This window comes from Dromiciops gliroides, chromosome 2 (genome assembly GCF_019393635.1).
Source record: "Dromiciops gliroides isolate mDroGli1 chromosome 2, mDroGli1.pri, whole genome shotgun sequence".
Classification (NCBI taxonomy): domain Eukaryota; kingdom Metazoa; phylum Chordata; class Mammalia; order Microbiotheria; family Microbiotheriidae; genus Dromiciops; species Dromiciops gliroides.
Genome location: NC_057862.1, coordinates 120,709,980 through 120,729,838, shown reverse-complemented (window position 1 = coordinate 120,729,838; position 19,859 = coordinate 120,709,980). Strand labels below are relative to the sequence as shown.

The following is a 19,859-nucleotide window of genomic DNA, read 5'->3' as shown; positions in this document are numbered from 1 at the left end:
AGGAGGGCTTCACTTTGTTTTTCCCGACTTTTAGTCCATATGACCATCTTGGTCTGCTGTAGCACATGGGGTTGGGCATGGTGACTAACAGTGAAAGATTTAGTCAAGTTAGACATTTTACTAATTGGAAAGAAAAAGATGACATCCTAAATTAGGAATTATACATTCATCTTGGCTTATGCACAATGACACGATTAGACTAATTTTTAGACAAACCCACCAGAATGCTTTTCTTTTTTCCCTAAGTGAAAAATTGATCCAAGTAATCCCCTTGGGAGGTTGTACATTTATTCCAAAGATATTGACATTGCTTTTCAGATACCTCTTTTGAAAGTGCCTTCTGAGCCAGTAGTGTATTTCACCGGATATCTTTCATGGGGAGGGTGGCATCGAAGAATCTCACGGTGGGAAGGGGCCTTGGAGCCACTTCATCTATTCTGTGCCTGTATAGCCTCCTACAGCATCCCTGACAAATGGTCCTCGAAAATCTGTTTGAACAACTCCAGGGAAGGGAAACCTATTACCTCTGTAGGCAGCCTGGTTTGCTTTGGGTCAGCTCTAATTATTAGGAAGCATTGCCTTTCCGAGAACCTAAATCTGCTTCTCTGTAACTCCCACCCATTTATTCTAGTTCTGCCTGCTCAGACTAAGCAGAGCACATCTAATACCTCGTCTACATGGCAGGACTTCAGATACTCGCAGCTATATCTTCTCTTCTGCAGGGTAAACATCCTCAATTCTCTGAAATTGGCCCTTGAATGGCATGAGCTCCAGTCTTTTCACTATCCTGGTTGTCCTTCTCTGCACTTGCTCCAGTTTGTCAAGGTTCCCCATGCCCCTGTACTGACAATGAGGGTTAAGTGACTTGCCCAGGGTCATATAGCTAGTAAGTGTCAAGTGTCTGAGGTCATATTTGAACTCAAGTCCTTCTTGAATCCAGGGCCAGTGCTTTATCCACTGTGCCACCTAGCTGCCCCAGACAACATTTATTTGGATGTGTAAACTTTTCAAATGGAAGAAATGGAGGTCAGGAGAAATGAAGTGATTTGTCCTTTTTTTCCAGTGATATAATAATATGCTAATGGAGACAGTAGTTTTGCTTATTGGTGTGTATGTGATGTGTTCAACATAATGGAAGCAGTGTGGCAAGAGGCCTTAGATCAGGAGTTGGGAAGTGCCTAAGGTAATATTTGAACCAGGGTTTTCAGACCTACTTTCATTCCATTCTCCTCTTTTCACTGCTCAATTTGATTCCAAACTTTCAATAGACATCCAAATTTTATATGCATCCCTCAAGTTTAGTCTCAAGTCTCAACACTAATCAGGCTCTGTGTTATCTGTACAAAGCTCAAATGGGCAGCTAGGTGGTACAGTGGTTAGAGTGCTGGGCCTGGAGTCAGGAAGACTCATCTTCCTGAGTTCAAATCCAGCCTTAGACACTTACTAGCTGCGAGATCTTGGGCAAGTCACTTAACCTTATTTGCCTCAGTTTCCTCATCAATAAAATGGGCTGGAGAAGGAAATGGCAACCTGCTCCAGTATCTTTGCTAAGAAAACCCCAAATGGGGGTCACAGAGTCCTACATGACTGAAATGACTAAATAACAACACACAGCTCAAATCCATCTTTTTTATCAGACTAAGGCCGTCATGACCTCCTGTAACGATTGGAATGATGCCACCTGCTGGAGACTTACTGTAGAAGAGTTCCGCCCATGAAGCGAAGGTCTTTGAGGGCAAGACCAGGAGTCTTTTCTTTGGCGTCAGGAAGTGACGCGGGCTAGTGGGAGGAGGAAGGAGGTCTCGCTCTTTTTCCTGAAGACGCTGGTGGAGAGGGGAGCTAGAAATGTGCTCTCCCTTTAATAGATAGGAATCTAGGCCTTTCTCTCTCTCTTTACCAAATTCTTATTCTCCTTAATAAATGCTTAAAAGTCTAACTCTTGCTAAAGCTTATAATTTATTGGCGACCACTCATTAGATATTTTAGACAGTTTAGCTAGAATTTTAGCCCTTAACACTCCCTAAGTTCTTGGTGAGATTTTTCTCAGAGGAAGGGAGTTATAGTTTGTATTTACCTCTTTCTTTCTTTCTTTCTTCTTTCTTTCTTTCTTTCTTTCTTTCTTTCTTTCTTTCTTTCTTTCTTTCTTTCTTTCTTTCTTTCTTTCTTTCTTTCTTTCTTTCTTTCTTTCTTTCTTTCTTTCTTTCTTTTGCAGGGCAATGAGGGTTAAGTGACTTGCCCAGGGTCACACAGCTAGTGTCAAGTGTCTGAAGTCAGATTTGAACTCAGGTTCTCCTGAATCCAGGGCTGGTGCTTTATCCACTGTGCCATCTAGCTGCCCCCAACCCCTTTCTTTCAAAGAACTGAAACTACTTTAACTGAAATTCATTCCCAACCTCAGGTCCTTCCTAGCTGTGTGATGCTGGTCAAGTCATTTAATTTCTCTGAGCTTAACTTTATTCTCCTCATCTATAAAATGGATATAACTTACCAGGTTATTATTAGGATCAAATGAGATAATTTCTAAATGAGTATTTATTAAGCATCTACTATGTGCCAGGCACTTTGATAAATGCTTTATAAATATTATCTCATAATGCATGAAACATGCTTTGAAAACCTATGTGTCACTTCTTCTTCTTCTTTCTTCTTCTTCTTGCCATTTTCATATAATGATGATGGTGATGATGCTCCTTCACCAAATTCTTCCTGTGATGCATCTTTGTGGCCTAATCCTGAAATACTATGTTGGCAGACCATAATCTCTAGCAGAATCTTCCAAGTTCCAAAGGCCTTTATGAGCCTATTGTCCAAGGACCGGTTTAGTCAAATTAAGAGAGGCTCAGCATCAGAAGATGGGTTACCAAGTGATTAGCTCTTTTGGCCATGTTCTGGAAGAGGACAGTGACATCGCTGAAGTGGATATAAGTGAGGAAAGGCTGTTCAAGGTCACCAACCTCTCTCTCCTCCAGAGCCATCTAGTTCTAGTGGCAAGATATAGATCAGGATGACAGAGATGGCCCCGGATGTTTAAGGTAATTGGAGTTAAGTGACTTGCTCAGGGCCACACAGCCAGTAAATGTCAGGTCCTCCTGACTCCAGGGCCAGTGCTCTATCCACTGTGCCACCTAACTCTTTTGGCCTCAGCCCTCCCAAAGATCAAAGATTGTCTTCTGTGACATAGGACAGTCGTAATCTACATTGTAGGAGGAAAGTGCCCACATGGATAAAATTACATCTCCTTGGAAGGTTTAAAGGAATAACAATAAAAACAACAATCTGTGTAGCTGTTTTTTTCCCCTAGCTTAGCTAATGTCTCCTTATGCATTATATTATTACTGAGAAGGAGAGAGGAATGGACATAATAGTTATTATTACTACCTTCCTTTGACAATAATGTAGGAAATTAACATAGCTATGGGCTGGCAATTGGGAGACCTGTTTACTATTCTAGGCTTTGTCACCAGCCAGCCAACTAGTTTAGTTGTGACTTTGGGCAAGCTGATTTTATTCCCTGGGCCTTGATTTTCTCATCTTTGAAATAACGAGGTTGGGTGAGATAATCTCTCAGGTTCTTCCCAATTCTAACATTGTGACTTTGTGCTTCTAAGTGGTGGTATACCAAGGTCACACAGTTAAATAATGGAAGAACTTCAGCTTCATCAAAGAGCCACACTTAAGAGCCAAGGTTGACAATTTGATTCTCAGTCGGACCAATACACTTGTCTCTGTTTAAAGTCCACAGTCTGTAACCCTAACCCAATCGATCACCCATTCTAGAAGTGCATGTTACTTGTCTAAAATGAGTCAGGCTGAGAGAGTGTGGAGGGGAGTTCTGGGATCTAACGATCATTTTACCATTGCTGAAGGAATTTTGTCATGTCAGAAGAATGGTGGCCTGCATGGGCACTGCCAGAAACAAAGCCAAGAGGTAAGTAGGAGAAGGATATCTTGTCACAGGAGGAGAGTGCTCCATAATGGAGCAGGTGTGACTCTAGGTTCTATAAGATTGGGTGAAATTTTCTTTTCAACTATCTAGCTCCCTTGCTCTGATTCAACATTCAACAATCAACTTTCTGTTCGATTCAGTTTCCCATGTACCTTAATTTAGTGAAAGGGGTACCTTTGATAGCAATCCCAAGTATTCTGACTACAAGAAAGGAATTTTTCCCTCATGCATCATTCATCACAATATTCCTTGTTATATATTCTTTTGTCATCGTTCAGTTTTTCAATCGTGCCCCTTTCTGACCTTATTTGGGGTTTTCTCTGCAAAGATACTGGAGTGATTTGCCATTTCTTTCTCCAACCCATTTTATAGATGAGGAAAGTGAGACAAACAGGGTTAAGTCACTTGCCCAGGGTCACACAGTGAATAAGTGTCTGAGCCTGGATTTGAATTCAGGAGGTATCTTCCTGGCTCCAGGCCCAGTGCTCTATCCACAGTGCCACCTAGCTGCCCTGTTATATATTCTATTTCTAGCCAAATTGACCTATTTGCTTTTTTCCAGATAAATCCATATCCCACTTCTCCTTGCCTAAAATGTTTCCCCTCCTCACCTCCAGTTTGGAGAATCCTTACCTCCCTTCAACACTGAGCTCACAGGCCAACTCCTACATGAGATCTTTCCTGATTGTCTAGACCTTGCATTTATTTTGTATTTATTCACTGATTTGTATTTAATGGTACCTGTTGTTTTCCTTCAGCACAGCATAAGTTCTTTGAGAGTGGGAACTGTTTTCCCTTTTTTTTTTTTTTTGGTCTCTATATCCCTTTTGTTTTGCACATGCCTCCTGGAATAGAGTAGGTGTTTAATTACTGTTTCTTGAACTGAATGGAATCCACCATTATTATTTAATTAATTGGAACTGTTCTGTAAATGATTCTGGTCAGTTTTGGCAAATTGCCAGGAATGATTTTCTGAACCTGGAAGCCTAGACCACGGCAACTCCAGTTGGTCACTCAATTTCTTCCTGTACATAGAATATAAGGTTATATACCCTAAAGGCATTTAGTAACTACTGATTGACTCAGATTCAGCATCCTCTAGAAAAGATTCTTAATCTTTGTGTATGTGTGTGCTGGAACCTTTTGGCAGCTTGATAAACCTATGCCTTATCAGAATGTCTTTCAAATGCATAAAATAAAATATATAAGACGAGAAAGGAAAAATTCAGTTGTCTAAATATTGAAACAAATAAGTTCCTGAACCTCACATTAAGAACCCCTGACTACTACTATTTGGGACTATGGTAAGACAAGAGTAGAGACTTCTTACCTGGACAATTCCTCTAGTTTTGATTTTGCATAATCCAAACTGTTGCGCTCCACATGCTCATGGGGTGTGTGTGCCAGAAGTTCATGTAATGTCAGAATATACCTGGGAATCTACAAAGAGTAGACAGTCAAAGAAGGGTAGCCTGGCTGCGGGGCAATCACAGACATATTAGTTGAGGCTCTGAAAGGAGTTAGGGTCCCAGGGAGTAACCATAGAATCAAAGACTCTTTAGAGCCGAAGAGGTATTGGAGGTCATTGAGCAATTGCAGCAATCTCATCTACAACATCCCTGAGAGGCAGTTGGGTTACTTTAAGTGATGGGGGGTGGGGAGCTCACTATCTATCAAGACAGATTGTATCATTGTTGCATGGTTCTAACTGTTAGAAGGAAATTGGCACCAGGTTTGCTTTTAAGAGCAATCCTCTGTTTGGGCCCCTTTTCTAAAACCAAAATAAAACATGCTACTAAGAGAAGGGACTGAAAAACTGAGACTGTTCCATTGGCAGTCCCTGATTTACAAAAGCTTTGTGTTACCAAGTTGTTTTCCTTATTTGGAACTCAGGGAACATTTACCCCCCAAAACAATGTTATCATTTATGTAAATATTAGACTTTTTAAAAATGAAAATGAGCAGAAAACAATCTGGTAATTAAAGCAGGAAAGTGATAAAAACTGAATTGGACTTGAGGAAAAGCAGATTTAACTAGAGGAAGAGGAATAGGTAGATCAAGACCTTCTTGGAGTCTCAAGAGCAGTGGTTTTCAGAATTATTTTTTGCTCATGGAACAGTATTATCGGCTGTGAGAAATCACAGCACACTGAATGTTTAATGTAGCAATTCTATGGAAGAGCCCCGAGATTGGTGTAATTTCTATTCAGTGAGTGCAGCTGTTTTTGTTGTTTGCCAGATCAAGGTCTGTGTTGTGTTTTGAGATCAGTGCATATATGTGATAGGCAAGTTTTGTTTGGTGAATACTCTAATAACATACTATGTATGCTGAGTCAGTAAATTATATTAAACGAAATTTATTGCTGGTTAAGTAAAATTTATTTTTAAACACAATGATAATTTCAAAACTCTTCAATAACATCACATCCAAAATTTTGCAGCACACTCATGGCATATTAATATACTGAAGCATATCCTTTGAGAAACATTGGAGAGAGAGAGAGAGAGAGAGAGAGAGAGAGAAGGAGAAGAGGAGAGGAGAGGAGAGGGATGGGAAGGGAGGGAGGGAGAGAGAGAATGGACATTCAATGGAGAAAGAGCCATCAGATGGTGCAATTGTAAAAAGACCACCTGGTTGCTATGTAAAGTGAGTTTGGGTAAGAATAGTCTTAGGATGGGTAACTGGAGCAGCTAGCTGTTGGTATGCTTGTTTTCAGGCATAGGTCTGGTGTTCATAACTCAGGGAGTCCCTATTGTACCATAATTAGATTTATTAATATTTAATTAGTTTTGTTACTGATTCCTTCTTTATACACATTCATTCATTCAGCATCCTTTAAATTCTGGGCACAAGGGATACAAAGATAAATCAGCTCTATATTACTAAAGAATGAGAGCTTTACTGAATTTTTTCCCCCTTTAAGGACAATCCCTTATTGTGTATCCTAAAAGACCACAGTACCTGAAACATAGGATAAGTGAGAAAGGTCTCCAGAGTTCTCTCTTCACAATCTGGCTTTGCCTCATAATGCTTTAGGAGTTTGTCAAAGTCCCTGTTCTGTTTGCAGTGAGCTAGGATCTGCAAGCTGTATTGATGGTTTCTCACAAACTCCTGGTAGATATTCAGCATAGGCAGCAGTATGTCAAATAGGTCAGCTGGAAGAAATAGGTAGAATGAAACTCATGATTTGGTTCAGTTGTTCTCTTTTCTGTTTCAAGCATTTATCCTTTTTTGATTCTAGGACTTGCCAAGATTACCCATTTATTTTGTGTGGGGGCTTCTTATGGAACTAAAACTTGGAGCATTAGCTCTGAAACATCTTTCTCTCCACGGCCAAATAAATCACAACCTTCTTCAGAAGTTCCAAATTAAAGGCATATTATAATCACAGTATTTAAAAGCAGGAAGGGACCTTGGTCATCAGCCAGTGGAGTGGTTCTCAATGTGTGGTCCAGAGACTGTTGGGGGTCCATGAGACCCTTTTGGGGCGGTCTGTGAGGTCAGAATTTCATAAAAATACTAAGATGTTTTAATTTCTGTTGTGGTGAACACCAGTAGATATTACCCATAAAACAAAAGCTTTTTGGGATCCTCAATAATTTTTTAAAGCATTAAAAGGCCCTAAGACTACAAAATTTGAGAAGTGTTGATCTAGTGCAATCTTCATATTTTACAGATGAGGAAACTAAGACCCAGAGAGTTGAAATGATTTGTTCATGATCACTCAGATAGTTTGTGGAATCACAGAACTGAAGAGTCAGAAGGGACCTCAGAGGCCATTGCCTCAAACCCGTCTCTAAAAGGAATCTCTACTTCCACACACTTGACAAGTGAGCCATTCCACTTCTGTCTGAAGGCCACCAAGGAGGAAGAGCCCACCCACTCTCAAGGCAGCCCATACCATTTAAATAGTTCTAACTGTTAGGAAGTTCTTCCTGAGATCAAATCTAAATTATGGCTTCCTTACACCTTTTACTCATTGCTCCTGTTTCTGCCTTCTGGAACCCAACACAAGAAGTCTAATCAGTCTTCTTCATGACCACCTTCCCACAACTGAAGACAGCTTTCCTGTGTCCCTGGGTCTTCTCATCTACAGGCCCCAAATGCTCAGTTCCTTCAGTCATCTTCTGGCCTGGACTCAAAGCTCTTGCCTATCCTGGTAGCCCTCCTCAGAAAGTTCTCCAGCTTATCAGAATCCTTCTTAAACTATGGTTCTCAAAATACAAAACAATATTCCAGATGAAGTCTGACAATGGCAGAATAGAGAGAGATTGGCATCTGGAAGCTATGTCTTCCAATGCAGCCCAAAATCACAATAGCTTTTCTGGTTGCCTCATCACATTATTAACACTTATTAAGCTTGAATTCTGTTAAAACCCCTAGATCTTTTTCATACAAACAAATTTACCCAATGACAAACATGTTTAGACATGTTTCAGACAAACATGTTTAACCATGCCTTGTTCCTACTTCTCAGCTTGCCTGTTTATAGCTTTAATGTGCCTGAAACTCCATGTGATCAGCCACTCTGGGATTCTTGTGAAATTCTTTTAAATCTATCCATTAAAGTTTTGCTTAGTTCTTTTTCAAATGTTTTGTTGGGGTGAAGCGGGGTGGGGAGGAAGTTTTGTCCTAACATGAGTTTGAACCTGCAACTTGAAGCTTGGAAAGAGAAGGCAACTTCTATCATTGATAGCTTGCCAAAGTAGTGGGTTGCCAGGGACAACCTCAACTTTGCAAAGAAGTGCTATTGGATGTAATATTCAAGCAACATCTGGATAGCACCTAGCCTTTAGCTCTTAGGGAGAAGTTCTTTCTTCTTTTAGAAAAAAATTACTCTCTGGGGGAAAAAAAAGATCTCTGCATTTCCAAGTTTTCCAAGTATAAAGATGTTTTGTGTTCTTCCTTGTGGGTGGGAAGGAGGAAAAAAAGAGAATAGCCTGATACAACATGGTAATATCATAGGGTTAGGACTGGCAGGGGCCTTAGAGGCCAAATGGGTCCATTCCCCTCATTTGACAGATTAGGAAACTATGACATAGACAGGTTAAATGACTTGTCTAATAACCAACAGGTAGAAGGTGACAAAGGCAGAATTTGAACTCTGTTCCTCTCACTTCAGAGCAAATGCTCTTTCCCCTGTGTTTTTCTTCAGTTGTATCCAACTCTTCAAGGCCCCATTTGGGGTTTTCTTGGCCAAGATACTAGAATGGTTCGCCATTTTCTTCTTCAGTTCATTTTACAGATGAGGAAAGTGAGGCAAATAAGGTTAAGTGACTTGCCCAGGGTCATACAGCTAGTAAGTGTCTGAGGCTGGATTTGAACTCAGGTCTTCCTGACTCCAGGCCTGGTACTCTATCTACTGCACCATGGCTTTCCCCTGTACTAGATGCCTTTCTACACCTCTTGTCCCTACCACTAACCTGGAAGTTCCTCCCTCATGCAAGTTAAAAGAGGGAGATAATGGAAACTTAAGTAGCTAGGATGCTAAAAAAAATACGAGTTGAAAAAGAGAATCGAAAGTAGTAAGAAACTTTCTTAGGAATCCATAGTCAACACCTTTGAGAAGATACAAAGACGTTTGGTACTAAAATGGCTTGGTATTCTAGAACTATTTGCCTACCACTCCTCCTGCACCGTACTCCTCCCCGCCCCCCACCCTGCCATGGCACATTAAAGGTATGGGGGTGGCATGGCTTAGGGATATGTTTTCTTACTTAAAATGGTGGCAGCATGCTATTAAAATGAATTGCAAAGACTGGCATGACTGCTGACACTCAGCAGTCCCTGCCTTTGTTCCTAGATTCTGCATAATCAATTTTTGAGGATATGTGACTTCTCAGATGTTAGCTGCCTTGTGATTGAGCTCACTGTTAGATGACCCTTTTCCCTTCTCTAACAGCAGTGGACTTTGATTCATATCCAGCTGTTTTGGCGGCATGTACTGATAAGTCTTTGCCTCTTTGGGGATGTCAAAAAAGCTCCAGCTTATTGAGTCAGTATGTTGTATGGGGAGAAAGAAAGTGTGGTTTAATGGAAAAAATACTGGGTTTAGAGTCAGTAGAACTGGGTTTAAAAGTCTCAATTCTGCTATATGCTTACTACCTGTATGACCTTAAAGGTTGCTTTACCTTTAACCATGTTCAGTTTCCTTATCTATAAAATGAGGGTGGTGGTGGTGGAGTGAGGTGAGCTGGATAATCTCTGAAATTTCTTCAGGCTCTGTGATTCAGTCCAGTCCTGGATTTATCTGCTTGTGAATTTCAGAAGGCAGGAACATCTGTCCTTTAGTTTATAGTCCAACCCTGCTGCAGAGGTATATGTACATTGTGGCCACTCATTCACTTGTTCCCTTACTATTTTGGAGTTTTCTTTTCTTTTTTAAAGAAACACCAAATATTTAACTAGAAAAAGGTTTAGCTTTGAAGTAGCTTATATATATATATATAGTTTAATCACTTCAAACTAGTCTTTGAATTAAGAACAACAATAAAGCCTCTCAAACCTCACTGGGGTAATTCGCTTGGTATTAAAAACTAACTCATTTCAGCCACGAGTCCAGATGACACATCAGAACATTTACCAGAGGGAATTCTACTTGGTGGTGTGTGTAATCATGTGAGGTGAAAGCCAGTCAGGCCTGCAAAGGCAGGGCCAATAGGCCCTCTGAAATGTGGCCTTTAATGAAGAATGTTATGAAATTAGTCAAATGCCTAATTTCCAAATGTTCATCGTTACTCACCAAGCACTAATGTTGGCCAGCTAGATATCCGGGCTTTGAGGCCTTGGTAAAAAATCTGATGCAAGAACATGATTGTTTCACTGAAAAATAAAGCACATGATTAAGGTGGGTTTCCACTGGAAGCAGAACAAAGCAAAGACATATTTTCTGTTCTTTGATGTGATCCCCAGAGCACAGAAAAGAAAAAAGAAAGAAAAAAAATCCCTGTCTTTCAGAGGACTCTCTAGGGGAAAGTTAGCTGGGGAAGGGCTCTTTCTGATAGTATTTATTTATTTTTTTCTGGGAAGGAGAGACAGAACAGCAAACATGCCCTGATCACCTTCACATCTAAAACAACTTATTTCTTCTTTCCTAAACTCCTCTCGTGGAACAGATATTTTCATTTTCAGTTACCCAGAATTCTTGGTACCACAGCGTTTATTGCTGGATGTTCATAAATCTCTGAACTGAAGAACATGTTCACCAGCTGCCCCTATTTGTACTGCCCCCGTCCTCCTTGGCAACTCCACCCTCTCTCCTTGTACACCCACTCTCTCCTTCCGTACCCCATGCATTATCAGCTGCTAGCAAGAACATTAACCTCTGTTTGTTTCACATGCACCCAATGTGCCTTCCCAAGCTGCTTTGTAAAGGTGACAGGAAGGAATCAGTAATAGGCAGCTGGGGTTACTGCCCTTTGTGGGTTGGCTACCGCCTAACATCCTTTGGGCCTCATCTAATTTTTAAAAATCTGAGCCTTTGTTCATTTATATGAACGATTTATGTATGCTAAGAACCAGTGTTTGCTTATTCTCATCTATAAGGAGGGAAAAGGAATAACAACAACTCACATTCTGGCACTTGGAGGCTTACAAAATACCTTCACTGCAACAACCCTGAGGTAGGCAGGGCAAGTATTTTTTATCCCCAGTTTACAGATGACAACATTGAAGTTTAGAGAGATTAATGACCTGGCTTGGTTTCAAACAGCTGAGTGGTGTCAGAACTGGGATTCTAACCCAATTCTTTCTTGATTCCAGGTCTATTTTTTTCTATTACACATCACTGCCTCCAGAGCTCTTCTGTCCCTTAAAGTGATCCTTTTTTTGTGTGTGGGGCAATTAGGGTTAAGTGACTTGCCTGGGGTCACACAGCTAGTAAGTGTCAAGTGTCTGAGGCTGTATTTGAACTGAGGTCCTCCTGACTCCAGGACCAGTGCTTTATCCACTATACCACCTAGCTTCCCCCTAAAGTGATTCTTTTGACGAGACACTAAGAAGTCACTGAAACCTCATGATTAGAGTCTTTTCTATAGCATAGGATTTAGTAGAATTTGGATCCCTCCTCTTTTTTTAAGAACCGTTTAGAGGCTTCAGAAGTCCTTTGAGACAAACTATAGATATAGCACCCACAGACGCTCACCTTTGGGGTGAGCGATTGTGGTATCCAACTCCATTACAGCATAGCCATAGGCATAACTAATCACAAAACCCTCAAAGACCATCTATTTGTGAGACTATAAGCTCTCTGAGAGTAAGAGCTGTGTTTAATATTTCTAGGTGACATAGCGGATAGAACTTGGCCTTTGAATCAGGAAACCCTGAGTTCAGATGCTGCCTCAGACACTTACTAGCTGTTCAACAATGGGCAAGTGACATCTTTGAGTTTTAGTTTTCTCACTGCAAGATGGGAGTAATAATAGTACCTACTTTTGGGGTTGGTATAAGGCTGAAATGAGATAATATATGTAAAACACTTTGTAAACTTTTTTTTTTTTTAGTGAGGCAATTGGGGTTAAGTGACTTGCCCAGGGTCACACAGCTAGTAAGTGTTAAGCATCTGAGGCCGGATTTGAACTCAGGTACTCCTGACTCCAGGGCCGGTGCTCTATCCACTGCGCCACCTAGGTGCCCCGCACTTTGTAAACTTTAAGCTCAATGTTAATGGTAGCTATGATGACAGTGGTGGTGGTGGTGGTGATGCGGATAATGATGATGTGATGGTGATGATAATAATGGTGATGGTGGTAGTGATGCTGGTGATGATGATGATGGTGTACCTTCCCAAGTCCATTAGTGCAGCACCTTGAACATAGTGGGTGCTTGTTCAATGTTTGTTGATGATGAAGTGATGCCCCAGTATGTCCCTAATACCAGAGTACTTGGAGTTTTGATTAGGTACTCATTTGAGGACACAGACCCAAAGCAGAAGGTGTAAGGAAGAAGGCATTATTGTAGTTGTGTTCTAGGCTGCTTTTGGATATGGTTACTGAAGATTATGATGACTATTTCTGTAGGAGTTGTTCTTCTAACCTACTGACCTGCTGAAGGCTATATCATGTATTTGTTCACACTGGGCTGTTTTTCAATCAATCCCAGAATCAGTCAGTCAACAAGCACTTACCTAGACTCTACTATGTGCTGGGCACTATACTATTTGTTGGAGATATAAAGACCAAATCAAATCCCTGACCACTAGGAGTTTACATTCTACTGGGGAAATACTATAGATCCACAGATAAATAAATATAGGGTATATATGAAAATAATCCCAAGTTATTTAAGAGAAAGGCATTAAGAAGCGGAGAAACCAGAAAAGGCCTCTAGAAGGAGATAGCCCTTCAGTTGAATATTAAAGGGACTTAGGGATTCCATGTGGGAGATGTGAGGAGGAAGAGCATTCTTAGCAGAGGGGACAGGACAGCCTTTACAAAGCTTGGAGGCAAGAGATAGCAAGTCATGTTCTGGGAACGAGTAGGTCAGTTTGGCTGAGGTGTAGAGTGTGTGAGAGGGAGTAGCCAGGAAAGATGGAGAACAGGCAGATTATGAAGGACTTTAAATGCCAGAGAGGAGTTTGAGGGCATGCCCTTTGATCCAGCAATATTACTGCCAGGATTATATCCCAAAGACGTCCCAAAAAAGAGTAAATAAACAATCTGTACAACAATATAGCAGCTTTTTTGGTAGTGGCTTAGAATTGGAAATTGAAGGAATGCCTATCAATTGGGAAATGGCTAAACAAGCTGTGCTATATGATTGTGATGGAATATTATTGTGTTATAAGAAATTTCAAGCAGGATGATTTCAGAAAGACCTGGGAAGACCTGTATGAACTTATGTATAGTGAAGCGAGCAGAACCAAGAGAATGTTGTGCATAGAGACAGCAATATTGTTCAATGAAGAACTGTGAATGACTTAACTATTCTCAGCAATATATTGATCCAAAACAATCCCAAAGGACTATTAGTGAAGCATACTATCCACCTCCAAACAAAGAACTGATATTGATAGAACACAGAGAGGAGTTTGAATCGTTTCATAGAAGTAATAGGGAGCCATGGAAACTTCTTGAATGGAGGAATAAGACCTGTGCTTTGGTATATCAGTTTGGCACCTGTTCAGGACTAGAAAAAGATGCCAAGAGACTGAATGCCAAGAAAGAAATTAGGATCTTATTCCAATGCATTGTTATTAAAGTCTTGTTGGCTGATCTTTGACCCTAGGACCTACATCTACATAGATGCATATTATTCAGTAAAGAATTAAATGTTTTAAAGGAGACTGTCAAAATGAGTTCTTTACCAGATTGGATTCTACTCTTCAGTAAAATTTTAGGAATTATTTATCATTATTTTTATACCAAATCTAGGCTCAAATCCTTTTTAGTTTAGTAGATGCCAGGAAATTGGTACCTTGTGGGGCTGGGAGTGGGAGAGAAACACAGTCTTTGCTGATCATATGGTCATTTACTCACATAAATGTGAATCAGTATTACTAATACTTATTGATATTATTAAAACCACTACTGATATTAATAATTCACATTGTTAAGAAGCAGTGTGTCACAGTGGATAGAGAGGTGGTTTTGGAGTTAGGAAGTTAGGACTTCAATTCCTACCTATGACACAAAATGAGTTGAGTAGTCCTGGGTAAATGACAATCTTTCAATTTCACAAACAATGCTCTAAGACGATATTATACACGAACTGCTAATTTATATTGGAAGAATTTTCATACCAGAATTATCCCCACACCAATGAAATCACAGATTCAGATAAAAAACATTTAAAAGTGCATTGTTATTAAGATAACAATTCATATTTATATAATAATTACATAATAGGGATAATACATGAACCAACCTATCACAAGCATTTATTAAGTACTAAATAGTAAGCTCTCTATAAATATGAATTAGCATTATTTTTATAGAGGTGTCAGTTATTAACAATGTTACATTTTGTTTGGATTTAGTCACCATGGCTCAACTGCCTTCTGGCTCTGTACTAAAAGGGTCCTTCTCCCATTGCTGAGTTCTTCTCATAATCTCCATTTTAGAGAAGGGTCCTATACCACTCACCCCCAATAGTTCAGACTTAGCCATCATACCTCAGCTGTCTAACTCTGCTCCTGTGGGTCCCTTTTCTGATGGGCGAATTTTTCCTGGAACCTTCATTTTGGGGAAGGGTTCCAGACCAGTCTTCTCTGATTATTCAAACTTAGCCACAAGGCCTCTATGAAGGCCATACCACCCTCTCATCCATTTCAGCTCTCTTTTTATGTGTTGTCTTCTGCCATTAGAATGCAAGATCCTTGAGGGCAGGGATTATCTTTAGTCTTGCTTGTACTTGATTTTCCAGTACTTGGCACAGCCCATGGCTCTTAGTAAGCCCTTACTAAATGCGTTTTGCCTGACTGCCTGCTTTTGGTCTTTCTGATCTGATCATAGATTTAGAGCTCAAGAGGCCTGACAGGTCATTGGATCTAGCTCCCTCATTTTACAGATGAGGGAGCTGAGGCCAGGAGAGGTTAAATGACTTGCCTAAGGTTACTCGGCTGGTATCTGTGACAGAATTTGAACCCTGATCTTTTAAATTCTAAGTCCAGTGCCATATATCCACCATACTCTTGGCTCATAATGTTATTAGTATTTTGAATACTAGTTCACATCTAGAGCTTAATAATATTTATACAACGCTTTATAAATTACAAGACATTTTCTTCATAACAATTCTGTGAACCAGATAATACAAATGTTAGTCTCATCTTATTGTTGCTGTTGTTTTTGGTCCTTCATTTTCAAAGATGGGGGATGTGTTGACTTGCACATGAATTGGATTTAAGTGAAGCAGAATAGCACCAAGTCATCAGCCTCATCCTCTCTTCCAGTCTCATCAAAGTCCAGTGGCAAGACAAAATTCAGGACGACTTGTAATGACCCAGATGCACAGATGTTGAAACTGAACCTCAGAGAAGCAAATTGTTTTCCCTAAGGTCATTTCGTAAGTGGTAGAACCAAGGACTTGAACCCAGGTCTGTTGCTTCCAAGTCTAGTGCTGTTTAACTATTGTAGTCACAAGCACTGGGAATGAAGAATACTGGCAGCAAGGTGATCTACTACTTTGACACTTAGGGCAAAATGAAACAAAAATTCAAATTGTTCTTCTATTTTTAGCAAGAAAAAGGAACAATTTGGTATTTAATTATTTTGCTCGGCCTTCGCCTGTGGACCATCTTAGCAATTTGTTTTTAATAAGACTTGTCAGCCTACTTAATTCTAAATGCCCATATGACTACTGTGGCTTGTGTCAGGGTACTAGTAATTAGCTAACACATTTTTACTTAATAGCATGCTGTTATTTTTATTAAGAGCTGTAGGCCTCTGGGGCTTTGACTTCACCCTTGTTACAGCAAGGACTAGAATACAAGAAATACTCTTTTTCATCCTCTGTTGAGAGCAGGTGGTTATGTTTTACTACTTTTTGCTATTGGCCTTAGAGGCATCATCAGAGTCTCCAATTCCCCTCTTTAATAATTATTATTTGTAGGGAAGAAGCTGCATTTCTTCTCCAAGGATCACTAGAGCCCACTCCATGGGAGCTCACTTTGGGAAGTTATTGTTGGTCACATTATTAGTGATCACACTTTATAGTAAGTATGTCAACACTAAGAGGACCTCTTATGAAGAATTCAAATCCCTGCATTTCACAGATAAGCTAGCTGAGGTCTAGAGAAATGATGTGACTTGCATAAAATCACAGAACTAGTTAAGTGTCAGAACCAAGAATTAATTACTATGGGAAACAGGGAGAAAAGCCTCTCCAAAATATGACACTAGTGGGGCAGCTAGGTGGCACAGTGGATAAAGCACTGGCCCTGGATTCAGGAGTAGCTGAGTTCAAATCCAGCCTCAGACACTTGACACTTACTAGCTGTGTGACCCTAGGCAAGTCACTTAACCCCCATTGCCCCACCAAAAAAAAAATTGCAGGGTACAAAATATGACACTAGTGACTACCTCCTCCTTCTTTTCTCCCAGATTTCCTGACTCATGATCTGTTTTTTTCTTCTACTGACTCTTTTATTTATGTAGCATTTATCCTTTAAAAGCACATTCAGTTCTATCTCTCCATCTTATTGCTTTGAGATAGGTAGAGCAGGTATTTTTATGTCTATTTTGAAGCTGGGAATAGTGAGGCATAGAGAGGTTAAATTGCTTGTCTGAGGTCAAACAGGTTACTAAGTGTTGATCTCACTAATCATTGGTGCAGCCCAGCATGCACATCCATGGGACACTGCCAAGGACTTCTAAAGCCTGTGCCATTTTTGTGCTTATTTTGGTCACTAGTGATTTGCCCAGCTTGTCCAAACAGTCTAGGTTCACCACACCCCTGCCAGGCATCCAGTTTCTTTGGTTATCCTCTAAGGATGAGGAGATAGAAGTTTGTGTGTGTGTGTGTATGTGGAGGGAGAGAAAGGGGAATGAATATGTTTGTTTGTTTGTTTGTTTTTTTTGCAGGGCAATGAGAGTTAAGTGACTTGCCCAGGGTCCCACAGCTAGTTAAGTGTCAAGTGTCTGAGGCCGGCTTTGAACTCAGGTCCTCCTGAATCCAGGGCCAGTGCTTTATCCACTCCACTACTTAGTTGCCCCAGAATGAATATATTTAATAAAAAATTTAAACATTTCAAGTTGCTAAATTTGGGGGATTTAAATGAACTTTTATTTGTGGTAAAATACATTCTGGAAATACATTTAGAAAAAAAAATGAGTAACCCATGATTTTGAGTATGTCACTCATCTCTGTGGAACTCAGTTTTCTCATCAGTAAAATGGGGGTTGGGTTAGATCACTGATCTCAAACTAAAATAGAAATGGTAGTCTCTAAACTGTACATAAAGATCTCTGCTGGTCACATATTGACTTAAAAAACCATATACTGAAAATATTTATATTCCATTTAAATTTGATCTATTTTGTTAAATATTTCCCAATTACATTTTTTTGTTTTTTGTTTTTGGTGGGGCAATGAGGGTTGAGTGACTTGCCCAAGGTCACACAGCTAGTAAGTGTCAAGTGTCTGGGGCTGGACCTGAACTCAGGTCCTCCTGAATCCAGGGCTGGTGTTTTATCCACTGTGTCACCTAGCTGCCCCCTCCCAATTACATTTTCTTTTTTTGAGGCAGTTGGGGTTAAGTGACTTGCCCAGGGTCACACAGCTAGTAAGTGTTAAGTGTCTGAGGCTGGATTTGAACTCAGGTCCTCCTGACTCCAGGGCCGATGCTCTATCCACTGCGCCACCTAGCTGCCCCTCCCAATTACATTTTAATATGGTTTGGACAGCCCCCAGAAGTGTTCTGGGTTGCATGTTTGACATCTCTGGATTATGTGATCATTAGGGTCCTTTCTGGGGCTAAATTTTATGATTCTTTAAATGTATGAAGCTGGAGATAACTGTAATTTCCACAATGTTAAAGCTTCCTGAAGATCTTACTCTGATGGTACACCATGGCTTGGACCCCTGATTCTCAAAGGAAATGCTAGTGAGATACAAGCTCTGTCAGGTTCTACTAATCTCAAGACTTTGTGTATAGTGCTGCCCAAAGATGGTGTCTGCTGTAGGAGGACCAGGCTAGCCCAGTATAATGAGCATATCTCCAACAGGTTTATAAGCTACTTGAGGGAAGGGGCTATTTTTTAGTTTTATTTTTGGATCTCTAGTCCCTTGTACTTTTTATTTTGAAACCATATCTGTGACTTCATCAAAGGAAGGAATTAAGTATGAGGGAACTCTACCAGTGACAGCTTAGCCCTGACTCTGCAAATGTGTCCTGTGCAAGGCCACACTGCCATCATGTGTCAGAGGCAGAGACTTGCCCCCTGGTCATATTGACTCAAGATTGGCTCTCTGTCTTCTATACTATGTCAGATAAACACACTTTTGTTGGTTAAAATGATGAAATTGAATGTTTTTCTCAGTGTAGTGATTTAAATTCACTTAATTTAAATCAAATCAGAGAATTGCATTGTAGAGTTGGTTGGAACTTTTGGCATTTTTTAGTTCAAACTTCTACCACATACAGGGATCTCTTCCAATTACGTGTAAAGACAATTTTTAACATTCATTTTTAAAAAAATTAGTTCCAAATTATCTCCCTCCCTCCCTTACCACCCCATCCCTAGGACAGTAAGTAATTTAACACAGGTTATATATGCGCAATCATGTAGAACATATTTTCATATTAGTGATGATGTAAAAGAGGAAAAAGGGCAAAAGAAAAGAACCACCAAAAAACCAAAGTAAAAACAGTATGCTTCAATTTGCATTCAGACTCCATCAGTTCTTTCACTGGATGTGGATAACATTTCCCATTATGAGACCTCTGGAGTTGGCTTAGCTTATTGGATTATTGAGAAGAGGTAAAATTGTGCGTATTTGATCATTGTACAATGTTGCTAATATTGTGTACAATGTTCTCCCAGTTCTGCTTACTTCACTTTGCATTAGTTCATGTTAGCCTTCCCAGGTTTCTTTAAAATAATTGATGCAAGATGATCTATCCTCTGCCCTTCCAGTGATAGAGCTTTGATCACCTCAGTAAGTCTTAATTCATTTGGGGGAAGCTCAGATTGTTGGAAAGTTCAAACTGCATTAGCCATTCTTTTTTTTTTTTTTGCAGGGCAATGGGGGTTAAGTGACTTGTCCAGGGTCACACAGCTAGTAAGTGTCAAGTGTCCGAGGCTAGATTTGAACTCAGGTCCTCCCAACTCCAGGGCCGGTGCTTCATCCACTGTGCCACCTAGCTGACCCTGCACTATCCATTTCTTATAATTTCTATTCATTGGCCCTGGGTTTGTCCTCAGGTGTTTCCGAGAAAAACCCATGGTTTCCAGTTCCTTAACCATCTTGGAC

At 40.2% G+C, this 19,859-nt stretch overlaps 1 protein-coding gene across 1 annotated transcript in view; it reads right to left on the bottom strand.

The window, feature by feature from the left end:
* Positions 1-19,859, bottom strand: part of RASGRF1 (Ras protein specific guanine nucleotide releasing factor 1) — a 219,042-nt gene that overhangs the window by 91,359 nt on the left and 107,824 nt on the right. Inside the window, exons 6-8 of the mRNA XM_043981671.1 lie at positions 10,690-10,769; positions 6,909-7,102; positions 5,277-5,386 (exon numbers count right to left, since the gene is read on the bottom strand). Of these exons, the coding sequence (XP_043837606.1) occupies positions 5,277-5,386; positions 6,909-7,102; positions 10,690-10,769 (384 nt within the window). The remainder of the gene's footprint in view (positions 1-5,276; positions 5,387-6,908; positions 7,103-10,689; positions 10,770-19,859) is intronic.